At 40.3% G+C, this 16,257-nt stretch overlaps 1 protein-coding gene across 12 annotated transcripts in view; it reads left to right on the top strand.

The window, feature by feature from the left end:
• Positions 1-16,257, top strand: part of KCNMA1 (potassium calcium-activated channel subfamily M alpha 1) — a 524,126-nt gene that overhangs the window by 137,751 nt on the left and 370,118 nt on the right. For all 12 annotated transcript variants that reach the window (XM_087963879.1, XM_087963877.1, XM_026678373.2 and 9 more), the window contains exon 2: positions 10,996-11,160. In XM_087963879.1, coding sequence (XP_087820005.1) covers positions 10,996-11,160 — 165 coding nt within the window. The remainder of the gene's footprint in view (positions 1-10,995; positions 11,161-16,257) is intronic.

Below are 16,257 nucleotides of genomic sequence, written 5' to 3'. Positions count from 1 at the left end.
ATTGACTCCTTCCTAGATCTAAGAGAGAGTGACTGGCCCAGGGTCACCGAGCTGACTTTGTGCCTGAGTTCCAGTGTTCCTCTTGGCAGAGATACAAATCATGGAATCATGTAGTTGGAATACGAATTAAAGTTGACTCAAGAGATGACTGACCAGCCTCTGATTGAAAAGGGAGGCACGGTCTTTCTGTCTGATTTTATTCCTGAATTGCTCTAATTATTAGGAATTCCACCCCCCTCCAACATTCAACTAAATGCATCACTGTAATTTAAAATATTTTTTTAATGTTCTGCATTCCAATGACAGTAAACACAGAAATGACCTTACGGAGAAGGAAAGCCAGAAAAGGAGAGATGTATTTGGGGGTTGAATATGGATGAAGGAGGAAATTAGACGTTGTTTTTATTAGTAATTGTTGCATGTCTCCGCGCTTTTTAAATTTCAAATCATAACAATTTAAGAAATATAGATTATAGGCCCACTGGGTAGGAATCTGTCTTCTTATAGTCTGTTAAGCATTATGCACAGATGGTTTATTATTTTTAATATTGTAGAGAACAAATTTGGAATGGCACTTTGGGGAGTTAAAACTCACACTTTCTGAAAGAGTTCTTCAGCTCAGAAGCAATTTTCAATGCCTGTGTTAGAGGAACTTGGTATACGTAGACAATGAACTAAGGTTTTCACCAATCTGAACAAAACACAACGAGAAGGTAAACATCTATGTGTGTTCCCACATGAAGGTAACATTACTATGAGTTGACGTGATTATTTTCCTGTACCCCTATGGAGCCAGCTCAGTTCCATAGAGAGTGATGTGTGGTAGGCTAGCTTCAAATGCCTCTTTCAATTGAATTTAAACTTTACATTGCTCTGCTCATGAAATATTTCCTTGGCTTTAAAATAAAATGCAGGTATGAAGACAGCAAATGTTCGTATTTGGTGCCCCCTTTTTCCCCACACAGCTCTGGATGTAGCAGTCCATTTGTTATATGCATAATTGCTGCAGTTCCTTATTAGGTAAACTGGTTTCATATACTCCCACGTGGGCACAAGTAAACAGTTAAATGGAACTCTAAATAATTCAGGGTCTGAGTGTGATTGGATCCTTTGGCACAGGAATGAGTTCACTCAGATCCTGAAAGTACCAACTGACAAGTAAAGAAACGTAACAATTATTTTTAAGATCCCACTGAAAGCAACAACTATGACCCTGAGATTGATCAGATAGGTAAATAAATAGATAGATATTTGTTCAATATTGTTCAATCAGCCAATCGTGGTTGAGTCACTGCAGCATAATAAACCATCAACCAAGTCAGCTACGTTATGTCTTAGTGTTGTAGATAGGCCTTGTTCTTCTGTTTTCCATTTAACTATCCTTCCATATTCTTTCAACTATTACTGGAGGGATTTTTGCTGGCTTCTCTGTTCTGCTACTATGGATTGGTTCCTTGATACCAGCACCTACTGTGGAACACGGTGGAGCAATTGAAGTTATTAAGTTCCCACTAGGAAGATGGCTAATGAATGGTTTGATTGTATGCATGGATCAGAGGTAGGTATTCAGCAGGTTCTGACCCGTTCTGGGGAACCGGTAGTGGAAATTTTGAGTAGTTCGGAGAACTGACCAATACCACCTCTGACTGGCCCTGCCCTCAATCTATTCTCTGCTTCCCATTGGGTTCCAGCTGATCGGCTGGGTCTTCTTTTGTTGCCCTGCACAGGAGAACGGAGCTGGAAAGCAGGTTAGTGGGGTGGGGAGGGAATGGGAATTTTATAGTATCCGTCCCCGCCACGCCCACCAACCCAAGCCCACCAAGCCACGCCACTCCCACTATGCCCACAGAACCAGTAGTAAAAAAATTTGAATCCCACCACTGGCATGGATTTATTAAAGTGGGAGATTTGGAAGTTCCTCTGTATTTTAGTCCCTGCAGCATTTCAAAGGTGCTTTTTCAAAAGGAAGCTGGTCTTCCTTTGTTTTTCCTTGAAGAAGTTTTGCTTCTCATCCAAGAAGCTTCTTGAGTTCTAACTTAGAACAATTCTAACTCAGAACTGAGGAAGCTTCTTGGATGAGAAGCAAACATCTTCAAGAAAGCCCAGTTGCCTTTTGAAAAAGGACCTTTGAGAGAACCATGACCTGAATGACTGAGTATCTCCACAGGCATGAAGCATCTGTTTCTAAATGATTTTTCCCCCAAGGTTTCTTATATGGTGGATGACGGGATAATTCTAAATTCTAGTACAGAATAGAATAGAATAGAATAGAATAGAATAGAATAGAATAGAATAGAATAGAATAGAATATCAGAGTTGGAGGGACCTTGGAGGTCTTCTAGTCCAACCCCCTGCTTAGGCAGGAAACCCTACACCACTTCAGACAAATGGTTATCCAACATCTTTTTAAACATTTCCAGTGTCGGAGCATTCATACTTCTGGAGGCAAGTTGTTCCACTGATTAATTGTTCTAAATTGTTAGGAAGTTTCTCCTTAGTTCTAAGTTGCTTCTCTCCTTGATAGTTTCCATCCATTGCTTCTTGTTCTGCCTTTAGTTTTTTCCCCCCACATCATGTTTTTGTCAGCTCCGATGCCTTTCCTTATTCACTTTCTTTTACTAAAGGAAAAAAAAAAAGCATATCATATAAGGAAATTGCACCTCTTTTTTTCCTGAGATGTGGTTAGATCTACACACAAGTGCATGGCGTTAGGAGATGTCCTTTTAACATCTTTACAAAAGATTGACAACAGAACATGCCCCCCCCACGGGGTGGTGGTGGTTTGCTTGGCATTCTTATCTGCAGAATTAAATTTGGAATGAACCATGATCTGCTCTTTCTTCTGCAACCATTTCCTCCCCCTCCCCCCAACAAGTCAGTTCACATATCCAACTGGTGATTCATCAAGCAATAGGAAATCCAACAAGGTGATGCGCATGTGATTTATACCTGAATACATTTATAATTTAGAACCCACGGAGGAAGTGGCTGTGCATTCTGCAAGCTGTTAATCCTGCAGATTAACTTTCAGCCACAACAAATTTCCATTTGCCCAAGTTAAGCCTGAATTAAATTTGACAGAAGCCAAATTAATCTACAAGACGAGCCAATCAAGAAGGACCGCATTCAAATCATATTTTATTCGACAGGACTGCATAAGATGATCTGCGAAGTGTCAATCAGAGTGCTGTGAAATCAATGCGTTTGATACAATGCAACCCCACATGTCTGGGTTCCTGCCTTTTTTATAGAAGAAACGTCTGATTTTGACTAGTCTATCCAGACGCTTGTGAAGTTGAGATGCTCGTTTGTCATTTTCTCCCGAACCTGCTATAAATCAGGACATCCCTTAACTGTTTAATCTACTTCATTAAGGAAGTCAGGGCCCTTATTTCTTCAGATAATAAACCCTCAAAGCCCCATGTGCAATTATACAGTTGTGGCTGGAAAGAAAAAGGACAAAAATATTAATTTCATGAACTCAAAGTAGGTAGGACACCATTGAAATCTGAAGGGGGACTTGCATTATTTTAGAGACGAGATGAAATGAAGATTACTAAAATTCATTAGAAAATGAAATTGCAGTTTACTGTCTGACACGGAGGGGTTTATTTTCTTTAATATTGATTGGAGTTCAGAATAGTGGCTGATTGAATGATGAAGTTTTGATGTTCCAATAGTTATGGAAGATATATTTCTCTCTCTTTTTTAAAAATTATGGATGAGATCGTATCGTTGGTTTTCTTTTCTTTTTTCTTTTTTCTTTTACTTATTTTCAAACTACATATAAAATTTACATTTTAACAGTTCTGTGTCAAGTGTTACTTGTATACTTAAATACAATATTTGCAATTCTTCTCCATATCAAACATTATCTAACAATATATATAACATTTCCCAAACCTCATAGAACTCAGACTCTTCTTTACCTTTTAGTTTTCTCATCAGTCTGTCCATTTCGGCACAATCAAGTATTTTATTTATTATCATACTTTCTGAAGGTACATCATCTATTTTCCAGTTTGAGGCATAAGCAATTCTTGCCGCTATTAATATATGTAGTTGGTTTTCTTAAGGGTAGATTGGGTGGGTTTTCCTCAGAGAGTCTTCCACTTAGGTTAAAATTTGGAGCAACCTTGAAAAAGTATTCTCCTGGGATTCTTAATTTCTCTCCAAAGTTATTTAAATCCAACCTTTTGCTATAGGAAGGACAAGAGCTCTTAATCAGAATTTTAAAAAAACTTCTTAGTCCCACTAACTGCTCCCTAAATGGGTGTTTTTCTATTGCAACTGTTTTGTGCAATTTAGTTTTAGTAGTGGCTTTATTATTGGGAGTCTAATAATATATTATCCACATTTTTTTCTGCAAGACAGACTTACAAAAACTAATTCGTTAATTTTGTCAGTCTTAAAGCAAGTGCTGGGTCAGTTCTTCCACTGCACAGAGCCTCCAATCAAATTAGATTAAATTAAAATGAATTATATTCCAGTCAAAGCAATTCAACCCTGAACAATTATATTTTGGGGCATTCAGGGAAGTGTGTTCAAGAAGAAAGACAGAGCAAGAGAGAAATAAGACTTTTTGTAAGTCAGGATTGGATTCCTCCTCCTCCTCCTCCTCCAAAAATTATTACAACCATAATCATTTTTGGTGGTTCTTTTTAGACTTGCTGACATGTGGATTGAAACAAAATAGTTACATACCACATTTGCCTACAGTTACCTTATATCCTAATCTGACAACATCGAAATTGGCATAGTATCTAATTTTCTTTTCCATAAAGTATTCCATTTCTCTTAAGAAGAGCTCAAATATGTCCTCTGAAGCCACTGGTTGTCTCCTAAAGAATTTGGGAGACTTAATGGACAGACTTAATGTAACAGCACCAAAAAAAAGAATACAAGTAGAAGAATAATCCTCCTCCTCCTCCTCCTCCTCCTCCTCCTCCTCCTCCTCCTCCTCCTCCTCCTCCTCCTCCTCCTCCTCCTCCTCCTCCTCCTCCTCCTCCTCCTCCTCCTCCTCCTCCTCCTCCTCCTCCTCTTCTTCTTCTTCTTCTTCTTCTTCTTCTTCTTCTTCTTCTTCTTCTTCTTCTTCTTCTTCTTCTTCTTCTTCTTCTTCTTCTTCTTCTTCTTCTTCTTCTTCTTCTTCTTCTTCTTCTTCTTCTCTTCCCACCTCCCACTCTCCCCCCTCCCTTCCTCTCCCTCTTCTGCCTAGTATTTAGTGCAAGTATGGCATTTTCTTTGCGTGGCAATGCAGATATAGTGGGAAATTCTACACCCCCATTACAAATTTTGATTTAAGGATGACATTGGTCTAATAGGATCATTTATCTTTACACTTATCTAATTTTCAACCAAGATTGTGTCACTATGATTTATTTTTTTTTAAAGATGAGGAATTCTTGCAGAGGTTAACTACTGTTAAACTCATGCAGGTAATGATTTATAACAAATATTGATGTTTTGGTCCTTTTATCTGCAGAGGAGTGTCTTTTGGAGAACCTAAGGAGGTAGCAAGCAAAAGTCCTGCTCATCATGGCCAACCCACCACAGCCAACTTGCCACGGCCCACTTGCCTTGGCCAACTCGCTGTGGGACAATTCACTGTGGTTCAAGAGTGACACTAATATTAAAGAAATGGTGGAATGGAATCATTAAAGAAAGGAAAAGAGGAACAGAATTAAATGTGCATTATTTTGAATAATTAAATGGAATTGTTAAATTGTCCTGCGGCGAGTTGTCCCGCAGTGAGTTGGCCGTGGCGAGTTGGTCATAGCAGGTTGGCCATGGTGAGTTGTCTCATTCTGATCTCAGTGCCCCCCAAAAGCAGAGCTCTCTCATGTATTAAAGAGAGAAAGGCTTGGTATTCTGTCAAAGAAAAGAATTAGGACAGATTAGGGGTGATTCCGTCTGAAAACATTTCTTTGCTTCTGCAGTTTAGGCATCAAGAGCGTGGAAGAACATGATGGTTGCTATGCCCATTTAGGGAAGAAAATAGGCCCCAATCTTTGTCTTTTTAATATGTGGAAAGAGCTGGTTGAAGTTTTGGATACTGATAGGTGTTGAGAATCTGTCCACAACCACCATATTGCCTACTACCACGTTTCCCTGAAAATAAGACCCTGTCTTATATTTTTTTGCCACCAAAAAAGGCACCAGGTCTTATTTTGGGGGGGGATGTCATCCACTGACTAACCTCACTTGCGTGCATCACCCTTGGCCTCCTTTTCGCTGTCAAAGGCCTTCAAGAACTCTTTCTTTTGCAGCCGGCAAGGCTTTCCTGAAGGCCACTGCAGTCAATAACAGAGCTCAATCCAGAGCTTTGTTCTCAGCTACAGAGGCCTTCAGGAAAGCCTTGCCAGCCTTGCCAGCTGCAGAAAAAATGGACCGGCAAGGCAGGTGTCAGGGTGTGTGAGGCCTGCTTACAACTGACCCAAGGTAAGTAGCAGGGCAGCTCCACCCCCACCACATCCCCACCCTAGCTTAATTTTTTACCCATCCACTCTGGAGTGGGCAGGATCTTAACTAGGGCTTATTTTTGGGGGGTAGGGTTTATATTGGGTGCACGTGTAAAAGTCAAGCTAGGACTTAACTTTCAGGGTAGGTCATCATATTTTCGGGGAAACAGGATAGACTGCAAACTCCAGGAGAGATTTCTGATCAGTGAGGAGAGCTTTAAAATTTCTATCCAGCTTTGAGAAATATTGGCTAGTCTTTGGTAACTATGATCCAGTTTCCTTATAGGTCTTTTATGACATAAATGGGCTTTCGCTGGCTTGCTGACTATTTTGGGGGAAAAAAGGGGGGGGGGAGGAATGAAAAATAAATATGGTAAATGAATTGGAATGTGGATGTTGTGATAATAGAGAATCAACCATTTTTTCCTTCCTATTAGCAGGAAATCACTGGTTCCGTCACAGCTTTAAAATACATTTCTAGTTGCATAACTAAATCTTCTCTTCTGATAAATATGCAATGTCTCCACAACATTTATAAATGTAAGAGAGACAACATTACACCAAGTAATGAATACACCCTCCCACTTCCCTCTATTTATATGTTCCTGTCATCAAGCAATTAAAATAATGAATACTTTACACAACAACAGGTAAGCCTCCTGGCTGCATAGAGATAGTATTAACGTAGAATGCAATGGCTGTGTCTCTAAATAAGACACTGGTGAAAACTTCGTTCTCAGATTCTGTAAATGCCTCTTTCTCTTCAGTCCTGGATAGCTGAGATTAAAGCTTTCTACCAAGTATTAAATTAGATATATTTTTTCCTGCTTCATATTCCCAAGCAGATTCAACTAGGATAAATAAAAATATTTAATACAGAGAATTGGAAAGTCATACATGACAAAAGACTTCATCTAAGAATCCTTAGGAATTTTGCCTTTTATATATGCCTGACTCAGAGTTTGAATGGAATGGAATGGAATGGAATGGAATGGAATGGAATGGAATGGAATGGAATGGAATGGAATAGAATAGAATAGAATAGAATAGAATGGAATGGAATGGAATAGAATAGAATAGAATAGAATAGAATAGAATAGAATAGAATAGAAAAGAATAGAATAGAATAGAATAGAATAGAATAGAATTCTTTATTGGCCAAGTGTGATTGGACACACAAGGAATTTGGAATGCAGTTCCTTTTGCTTTTTCGTATCAGTTGCTGTAGGTTTTCCTGCATGAGGAAGGGGTTGGACTAGAAGGCCTCCAAGGTCCCTTCCAACTCTGTTATTCTGTTACTCTTGTTTTTTTGAAACTTTCTTCCACCAATTCGTTATTTCTAAAATGGCTTTCTCTAGTTTGACCTGACCAGATGCATCATTGACCTGATCATGACAGAACAGAAGAATTGGAAGGGACCTTGGAGGTCTTCTAGTCCAACCCCCTGCTCAGGCAAATATGTGGTCATAAGTCAAGGACAACCTGCCCCTGGTTCCACAAGGTGATCTAAGAGGTTATTGGGTGATTTTAATTGACTGATTATGAGCCATCCAGTTTTTGACAATTGCTAGTGACCGCATGGATGGATTTTCTCCATGGTGATCTATTCCTAACTTGGTCTCTCAGGTCTTTTAATGCCGCTGTAAGAGATAGCTCCATATATATCAAAAAAGAGGGTAAAACCCCTCTCAATATTCAGTCTGATTAAGAAACTTTTAAAAATTTGCTGGCATAGCTTGAAGAAATTCTCAGGAATCCTTGCATCTTTTGGCATTTCTGGTTTGTCTTTTCTTTGTGGCAGAAGGGAGAATGAGAGTAAGAGCCAGAGTTTGCGTGTTTTCAAATAAGAAAGGCGGCAACTTGCATTCTAGTAGAATTTTTGGGAACATGCTGTGCTGCATGGAATTGAATTTAGAGGTCTTGGTATAGGGAAGGAAGGAAGGAAAGGAGGGGAAGGGAAGGGAAGGTAGGTGGTATGGCTAGTCTAGAGAAAAGAAGGGATGACATGATAGCAGTATTCCAATATTTGAGGGGCTGTAAAGCACCAGAAGGCAAGACAAGGAACAATGGATGGAAACTAATCAAGGAGAGAAGTAAGGACAACTAACAGTAAGGACAATTAACCAGTGGAACAGCTTGCCTTTAGAAATTGTAGGTCAGTGATGGCTAACCTTTTCCACATTGTGTGCCAAAAGTGTGTTCGCGTGTGGGCTTGCATGCCTGCACCCATGATGTAATGCGTGCGTGACTCCCCCCACCCCTGAGCATGCACGCACAACCCCTTGTATGCATACCACACACCTCTGCACATGCATGTGTGACCCCTCCCGGCATTGGACACCTCTGCACATGCAGATACCCGACAATCAGCTGGCACATGCGCAGTGGGGCCACTTCCGGCATGCGTGCCATAACTTCACCATCACGGTTGTAGATGCTCCATCACTTGGAGGCTTTTAAGAAGGGACTGGACATCTACTTGTCTGGAATGGTATAGTGTCTCGTGTTTGAGCAGGGGGTTGGACTAGAAGACCTCTAAGATCCCTTCCAGCTCTATTCTGATTAATGAATGGAAGGAAGGAAGGAAGGAAGGAAGGAAGAAGAAAGGAAGGAAGCTTCCTGTATTGATTGGCTTCCCATTTCTTCAAATCCGATTCATCTGAAGCAGTTGTTTCTCTGCTTCAATTTTCTTGGACTTCCTTAAATTCCTGGCATAAAAGATGGCAAGACTGTAGGAAAAACATCACACAGGACTCAGGGAGAGGCTGGAGTAGCTGTGTGTTATTAGATAAAGTCCATGTCTTTCTTGGGTTGTCTTCGGTTGTCTACATGAATCCACCCATCATCTAGATCAAAAACTAACGCCAAATTCCCTTGCTTAGATTTCCCCCTTTCAAGCCACTCATAATTGAAGCATATTTATCTTGGATGTAAGAAGTCCGTAGTTAATATTATAGGCCAATAGTGATTCAGGTGGTGTTTTTTCTTTGACTTACTGTTTCCTATCCCACTGGTGACTCAAGAAAAGTCCTGCTGCTTAGAGAGAGGGGTGGGAGCGCCTTGGATTAATTAAACAGCTCTTTAAATAGGGGTCCTGCTGGAACTTTGCATTTCAGCTTTGCTTGGCATTTAAGACTTCACACGCTGCCCAAGATGAGCATCCTCGGGAAACTAATTCTAATAACCGTCAATTATAACAACGCATGACTAATATCCATTTTTTTTTTTGGCACGTTTCTTTTTGGCTAATTTTGTCTATGGACATATTCTGCAGAAAGACTTAGGTAGAAGGCCATATAAATGCCTAGCTACTTTTGTTTCAGAATTTGCAGGCATCGGCTATTGTCGTCCATAGAGAACAGGGCCCAGCCTTCTTTGAGTTTAAAATCCCTAAATGGTCTGTCTAGCAAGTCTTGAAATATGCCACATGGTGCAATGTTCATTTTGAGGAGTCCTTTGCATACAAAAATGCCATTCAAGGAAGTTTAGTCTATGTACAAAAGTTCTTCTCACTCTAATCATCTTCCTGTGTTGCTTGATCTACATAGCAATGGCATGTAGACTTATATACTGCTTCACAGTGCTTCACAGCCGTCTCTAAGCAGTTTACAGAGTCAGCCTATTTCCCCCAACAATCTGGGTCCTCGTTTTACTGATCTTGGAAGGAGGGAAGGCTGAATCAACCTTGAGCCTGGTGGGATTTGAACTGCCAAATTCCAGGCAGCCAGAAGTAGCCTGCAGTACAGCATTGTAACCACTGTGCTACCAGGGCCCCATGGGTGACTCTAGTAGTTTCCTTAAGAGATTTGCTACACAATATTGAACTTAATGACCCTTCTGCCCTTTACACAGCCGTAATCTCTTCTACACTCAATCCCTCTCTCTCCACTCCCGATTCTCCTTGAAATCCATCACTTCAGGTTGCCATATGATCGGATCAACCTCAGTTGAAGTGCATGGTATCCTGTGCTCAGCTGGATAAGAACATACAACTTTTAAAATGTATCCATTGCTCAGGAGATAGAATTGAAATAATTCTAATTCTTGCAGGATTCAATCTGAAACTAGATCCCCGGAACCAGAAGTTTTGTCTTCCAGGTTTCTGGACTTGTGCTGGAGCCCATCCTCAGAAATTGTCTCTCTAGAACAAGGTGTCTTTAAACTTGACGGCTTTAAGACTTGTGGACTTCAACTCCCAGAATTCCTCCTCCAGTCATGTTAGCTCAGGAATTCTGGGAGCTGAAGTCCACAAGTCTTACATTTGCCAAGTTTGAAGACCCTTGCTCTAGAAATTTAAAAGATTAGATTTCTCTGGAGGAGATGTAAGGAGAACAGCAGAATTCAGAACTGTGTCCACTGTTATCCAACAACTATTAATCAAAGAATTGAGTATTGCTTATGAGATTTATGTGTGGTTGGCTGAGGAACAGGATTTGCCAATCCACGATAAGACAGAATGTTAATTGTTGCACTTACTTGCTTCCTTGTGGTTTTTCACCCTGGCCATTCTAATTATCCTCTACTTTCTGTTTTCTAGGAGGCCCAGAAGATAACTGGCAGTGTGGAGACCCAGGCAGATGGGGATTTGAAAGGCACAGATGAAAAAGAGGAAGTTGTGGCAGTAGAAGTGGGCTGGATGACCTCTGTTAAAGACTGGGCAGGGGTGATGATTTCAGCCCAGACCTTAACCGGCAGAGTTCTTGTAAGTTGAATCTTGTTTCAGTTTTTCTTTCTTTCTTCCTTTCTGTTAAATTTGGATTCCAGGAGTGAGCTGATGCCTGGAGTGATAGGCTCCAAGTATTGGATGGGATGGTTGGTGGTTGCAGTGACTTCATGGACTGACATAGTTGTCTCTGTGTGGAGGGGACAGCATGAAGGCAGGAGAGAACCAACTTATCATGGTGTGACCATGCACACATCATCATCATAATCTTTTAATGACCCCATAATCCCTTGCGGGGTGGAGTCTGGGCAACTGAATGGAGCTAACAGAATTTTTAATGGCCGAATGCCCTTCTTGTCGCCAGCGTGGAGTTTTGTTCAGCAGATATATTCTGATTATGCCCAGAGAGAGAGAAATATCTGCCTCTACCTAGGGTTGAACTCACAGCCTCCTGATTGTGAGGTGAGAGCTCCACCTCTAGGCCACTGCACCGCTCCACCATACACACATGATACAGCTTATAAATTTGTTATGAGGCCTTTTCATAATCACACCAATGCTCAGTGATATCATGACACACATACTATCATTCTGATGTCACTGTAATTCATTAAGCAGATTGCTGGGCACGAGTACTAATAAATAAGAGTTTTCAGATTACATTGCAAATGCTTGACGTTTATGGTAAATCATGACCACGTGAACCTCCTTCGGTTTTTACAATGTGTTAGAAAAACTGAAATGGAACTTGCCAAGTTATATTATGTTATCAGGATAAAATGCTATTTGATGGCCTACAGTTGCCAGACAGCACCTTCAGTGGTCCATGTTAGCTTGAAATTTCAAAGAAGATTGGGAATTTCGGATAATCCATCCTTTTTATGGCTGTAATGTGGCAATCACCTCCAGCCTGACCAACTTTTGACAGTGATTGGGTAATTATATCTACTTAACCTTGTATTATCAGGAATTTTATATTTAAAATCAGGTTGCATGCTGCTCTTTAAACTGATGGTACAAAGAATATTTGATAGATAGATAGATAGATAGATAGATAGATAGATAGATAGATAGATAGATAGATAGATAGACAGATAGATGTATCTTAATACATAGATAAGTACATAGTAGGTAGGTAGGTAGATAATAGAGAGAGAGATGATAGAGAGATGATGAATAGAGATAGATAGATGATATAGATAGAATAGATAGAGATGATAGATATATGATGGATGGATGGATGGATGGATGGATGGATGGATGGATGGACGGACGGACAGATAGATAGATAGATAGATAGATAGATAGATAGACAGACAGACAGACAGACAGACAGACAGATAGATAGATAGATAGATAGATTGATTAGTGATGGTCTATAAGCCAATAAGCATTAAAATACTTCTCCATGCAAAGTGTTGTTCCTTAAGGATCATGAAACTGTAAAAACAGTTTAACATGATACTATACTAAGGTTCTGACTGCTGTACCCAAGCACGCACCATTCCAATCTCTTAATGCAAAACTTTATATCAGCCTTGGAAGCCATATTTTACTTGGAAGCTTCGAGGCTGCCACATCCAGTGCCTGGGAATTTGGGAGGGGGGATTTCATAGAGACAAGGAAGATTAGACTCAACAACATTCTTTTCTCAGAGAGTCAAGGACATGTTGCCCTGCACCTGGAGAGGAGTGTCTGGAGGAAGGTTTCCAGTTGGGATGATGATTTGATTGGGCCATGTGATGGACTGATGGGTGCAGGGGAGGGATCTTGGAATTTCTTTTGGGAAGGGAAAACGCAGAACTCTCAGATTCGGGTTTTCCCAGATGTGCCAATATGACAACTCTAATAAAATGGAACTTTGAGGAAATGCCTGTCTTGGAGTTTATTGAGTTGGAGTTGGTTAGTTGGAACACTGACATTAACCCGAATCTGAGAGTTTGGGGTGATGATTGAGCACATCAAATGATGTGCTCAAATGATTGAGCACATCATTTCAGCACAGATGAAAACACAACCAACTCTGGATAATTCCCAACGCAAACCAATATAATTAAAGAATAGATTGCCCATTTCCCTTGATTAGTGCAGGTCACACTGTCCAATTGATGGTCGGCGTATTGTTATGGGAAAATGTCTTTGGGTTTAGGCAAACATCTGTAGAAGTGTCCTTGGTTCCCACAGGCTGTCTTGGGTGATGTTGGGAGCCTGCATTCTAGGTCCCTTTTCCTTCCCACTGGCTTGTTGGTAAGCTGAGAAGCAGCAATGGTGGCAACAGTCTAAGTGTGCTTCAAACTTCACAGATTCATTATCTTCTGAGCCTTTTACATCCTAAGGGAAATATCTCTTTACCATTTGTGTGCAATCATTTTCAATGAAGGCACTGTAGCAGTAATCCTGTTTTTGTAATGCAGAATGCTTTTATATAGAGTAAAGGAAAACGCCAGACTACTAAAAAACAAACACTGCAAGGAATAGGCTAATTGGGGTTAATTGGCTATCTTTGATGTTGAGCATGTATTTTTTTTTTTTAAAAAAAATAAGTATTACAATTATTCTAAAAGTATTTGCATGATGAGGAATATTTTAAAACACAACTGCAATACAGGTAGTCCTCAACTTACGGCCACAATTGGGCCCAAAATTTATGTTGGAAAGTGAGATATTTGTTAAGTGAGCTTTGCCCTGTTTTACGACCTTTCTTTGTCACTGTTGCTAAGTGAATCCATACAGTTGATAAGTTAGTTACATGGTTGTTAAATGAACCGACAATGGATTTTCCATTGGCTTTGCTTGTCGGAAGGTCGCAAAAGTTGAATCACATGACCTTGGGACACTGCAACCGTCATAAGAATGAACCAGTTGCCAAGCATCTCAATTTTGATCATGGGACCAATGACGTTGCAAAGGTCGTAAGTGTGAAACATGGTCATAAGACACCTTTTTCAGTGCCTTTGTAATTTTGAACAGTTACTAAATGAACTCTGTAAGTTGAGGACTACCTGTATTGAGGCTTGAAGCTAACAAGCCAACTATTAAGATTCAGGCCTGGACTAGGATTCTAATCTCAGGATTTAGAATCAGGTTTGACCCTTCAGGACTGATGTCTCTGCTGTGGTCGGACAGCTGCCAATCTCACTGGCACCACATCTGTATAGCAGAACTTTCCACTCTTGGTCCCTCTCCTGAATTTCTAGGTCAATTAACTCTGGAGAAAGCCAAATCAATGGGAAAAGAGAGAACCAGGGACTTTATGAGCTGTGGTGGCACAGTGGTCAGAATGCGGTACTGCAGGCTACTTCTGCTGACTGCCGGCTGACTGCAATTTGGCAGTTCAAATCTCATCAGGCTCCAGGTTGACTCAGCCTTCCATCCTTCCGAGGTGGGTAAAATGAGGACCCAGATTATCGGGGGCAAGAGGCTGACTCTGTAAACCGCTTGGAGAGGGCTGTGAAACACTGTGAAGTGGTATGTAAGTCAAGGTGCTATTGCTATTGTTTATACATTTTATTATGTTATTGGATTCGTTTGGAGGCAGAATGTTTTGCTTTGTTATTAATGTTATTCAACTGAATTTCTTCCTGGATTTTGGCTATCCAAATCCAAATTGTGCTTTGAACAATCCAGCATTTAGTTTAGTTTAGCTTAATTTAGCTTAATGTAGTTTCATTGTTTAATTCAGAACTCCTGATCCAGCCATAATATAATCTGTGCAATGTTACATTTGGCTTACAAATGAGAGGAATGTATTAAAGCATGAGTACACAATATTTTAGAAGAATTGCAATGGGATTGCACTTTTCACCAATGCTGTATTTTAATGAAAGCATGCTTGAGCTTCAGTGCTTTTAATACCTACACCCACAAGACCAAAATTAATAAATAAAACAACCCTGAAATAATCTAAATAATACAATTCTCACCTTCACCTTGCCCCAAGTGAAGGCAGACCCCAGAGATAGTGGGTTATAGTTCAGAAGTGACCTATGAATAATAAAAAGTGGGATAGCCACTTATATTCCCCCGCTTTTTTCACACATTAAATAAAGTAGGAAATTTGTTAGCAAGCGCATGTGTGAAAAGTATTTAAGAAGTTGCATCTTTTGCCTAGGCAGCTGTCAGAACCAAGAACAGTCTGTGAGAACTCATTCCATTCTAAATTAATCCTAAATACTTCGAAAATAAAAGTGTTGAAAGAAAACAACATTTGAGATTCTTTTTATAATTTAACGGCTAAAACCTTTGTTTGGTGCAGTATAACTTGGTTAGTTACTGGTACGAGGCAATATCTTGATGGCCTGTGTGACAGGTGCAGTTTTTGTCTAAATCACATTATTGGGCCTTAGTTTCCGGAGCTCCATCTGCAAAAGAGGTTTCTAGAAGTTGTTGGCTGGTGCTGCTGTCTGGTTCTCCTCTATTGGCTGATTTCGAGTTGTGTTTGGAGAATGGACAATTGTGAGCATTACTTCTCATCTTGGAAAACCTATGTGCCATATCTTGTGCTTCATGCTGCTTCAGCATAGCTGCACAACTTTTAGGGGGGAACAAGAAACTTTTTCCCAATGTCAATCTTACCCAACCGTCATTGTTGTTGTTACTGTTAGTCTTGCAATATTATTATTATTATTGTGGTTGGTTGCACAGGTAGCCAGACGTTTAGACTGAATTTCATATTTTTCTCCACCCACTGAGTCAACTTTGGAGGTCTTCTAGTTCACCCTCCTGCTCAAGGAGGAGATTCCGTATCATTTCAGACAGGTGGATATCCAGTCTCTTCTTCAAAAACCTCCACTGATGGAACACCCACAATTTCTAAAGGGAAGCTGTTCCACTGGTTAATTATCCTCACTGTTAGGAAGTTTCTCCTTAATTCCAGGTTGCATCTCTCCTTGATTAGTTTCTATCCGTTGCTTCTTGTCTTGCTTTCTGGTGCTTTGGAAAATAGGTTGACCCCCCTCTTCCTTGTGGCTGCCCCTCAAATACCGAAATATTGCTATCATCTCTCCCCTAGTCCTTTTCTCTAGACTGGCCAGACCCAACTCCTGGCAGCCATTCTTCATATGTTTTTGTCTCCAGGCCTTTAATCATTTTAGTAGCTGCTCTCTGCTTCCCCACCCCCCCACCCCCAAAGTCTCA

Source organism: Notechis scutatus, chromosome 4 (genome assembly GCF_049901735.1).
Source record: "Notechis scutatus isolate UNSWTSFEM ecotype Mainland chromosome 4, rNotScu1.2, whole genome shotgun sequence".
Lineage (NCBI taxonomy): Eukaryota > Metazoa > Chordata > Lepidosauria > Squamata > Elapidae > Notechis > Notechis scutatus.
The sequence above is the reverse complement of the archived record's forward strand: the minus strand, read 5'-3'. Positions and strand labels throughout refer to the sequence as shown.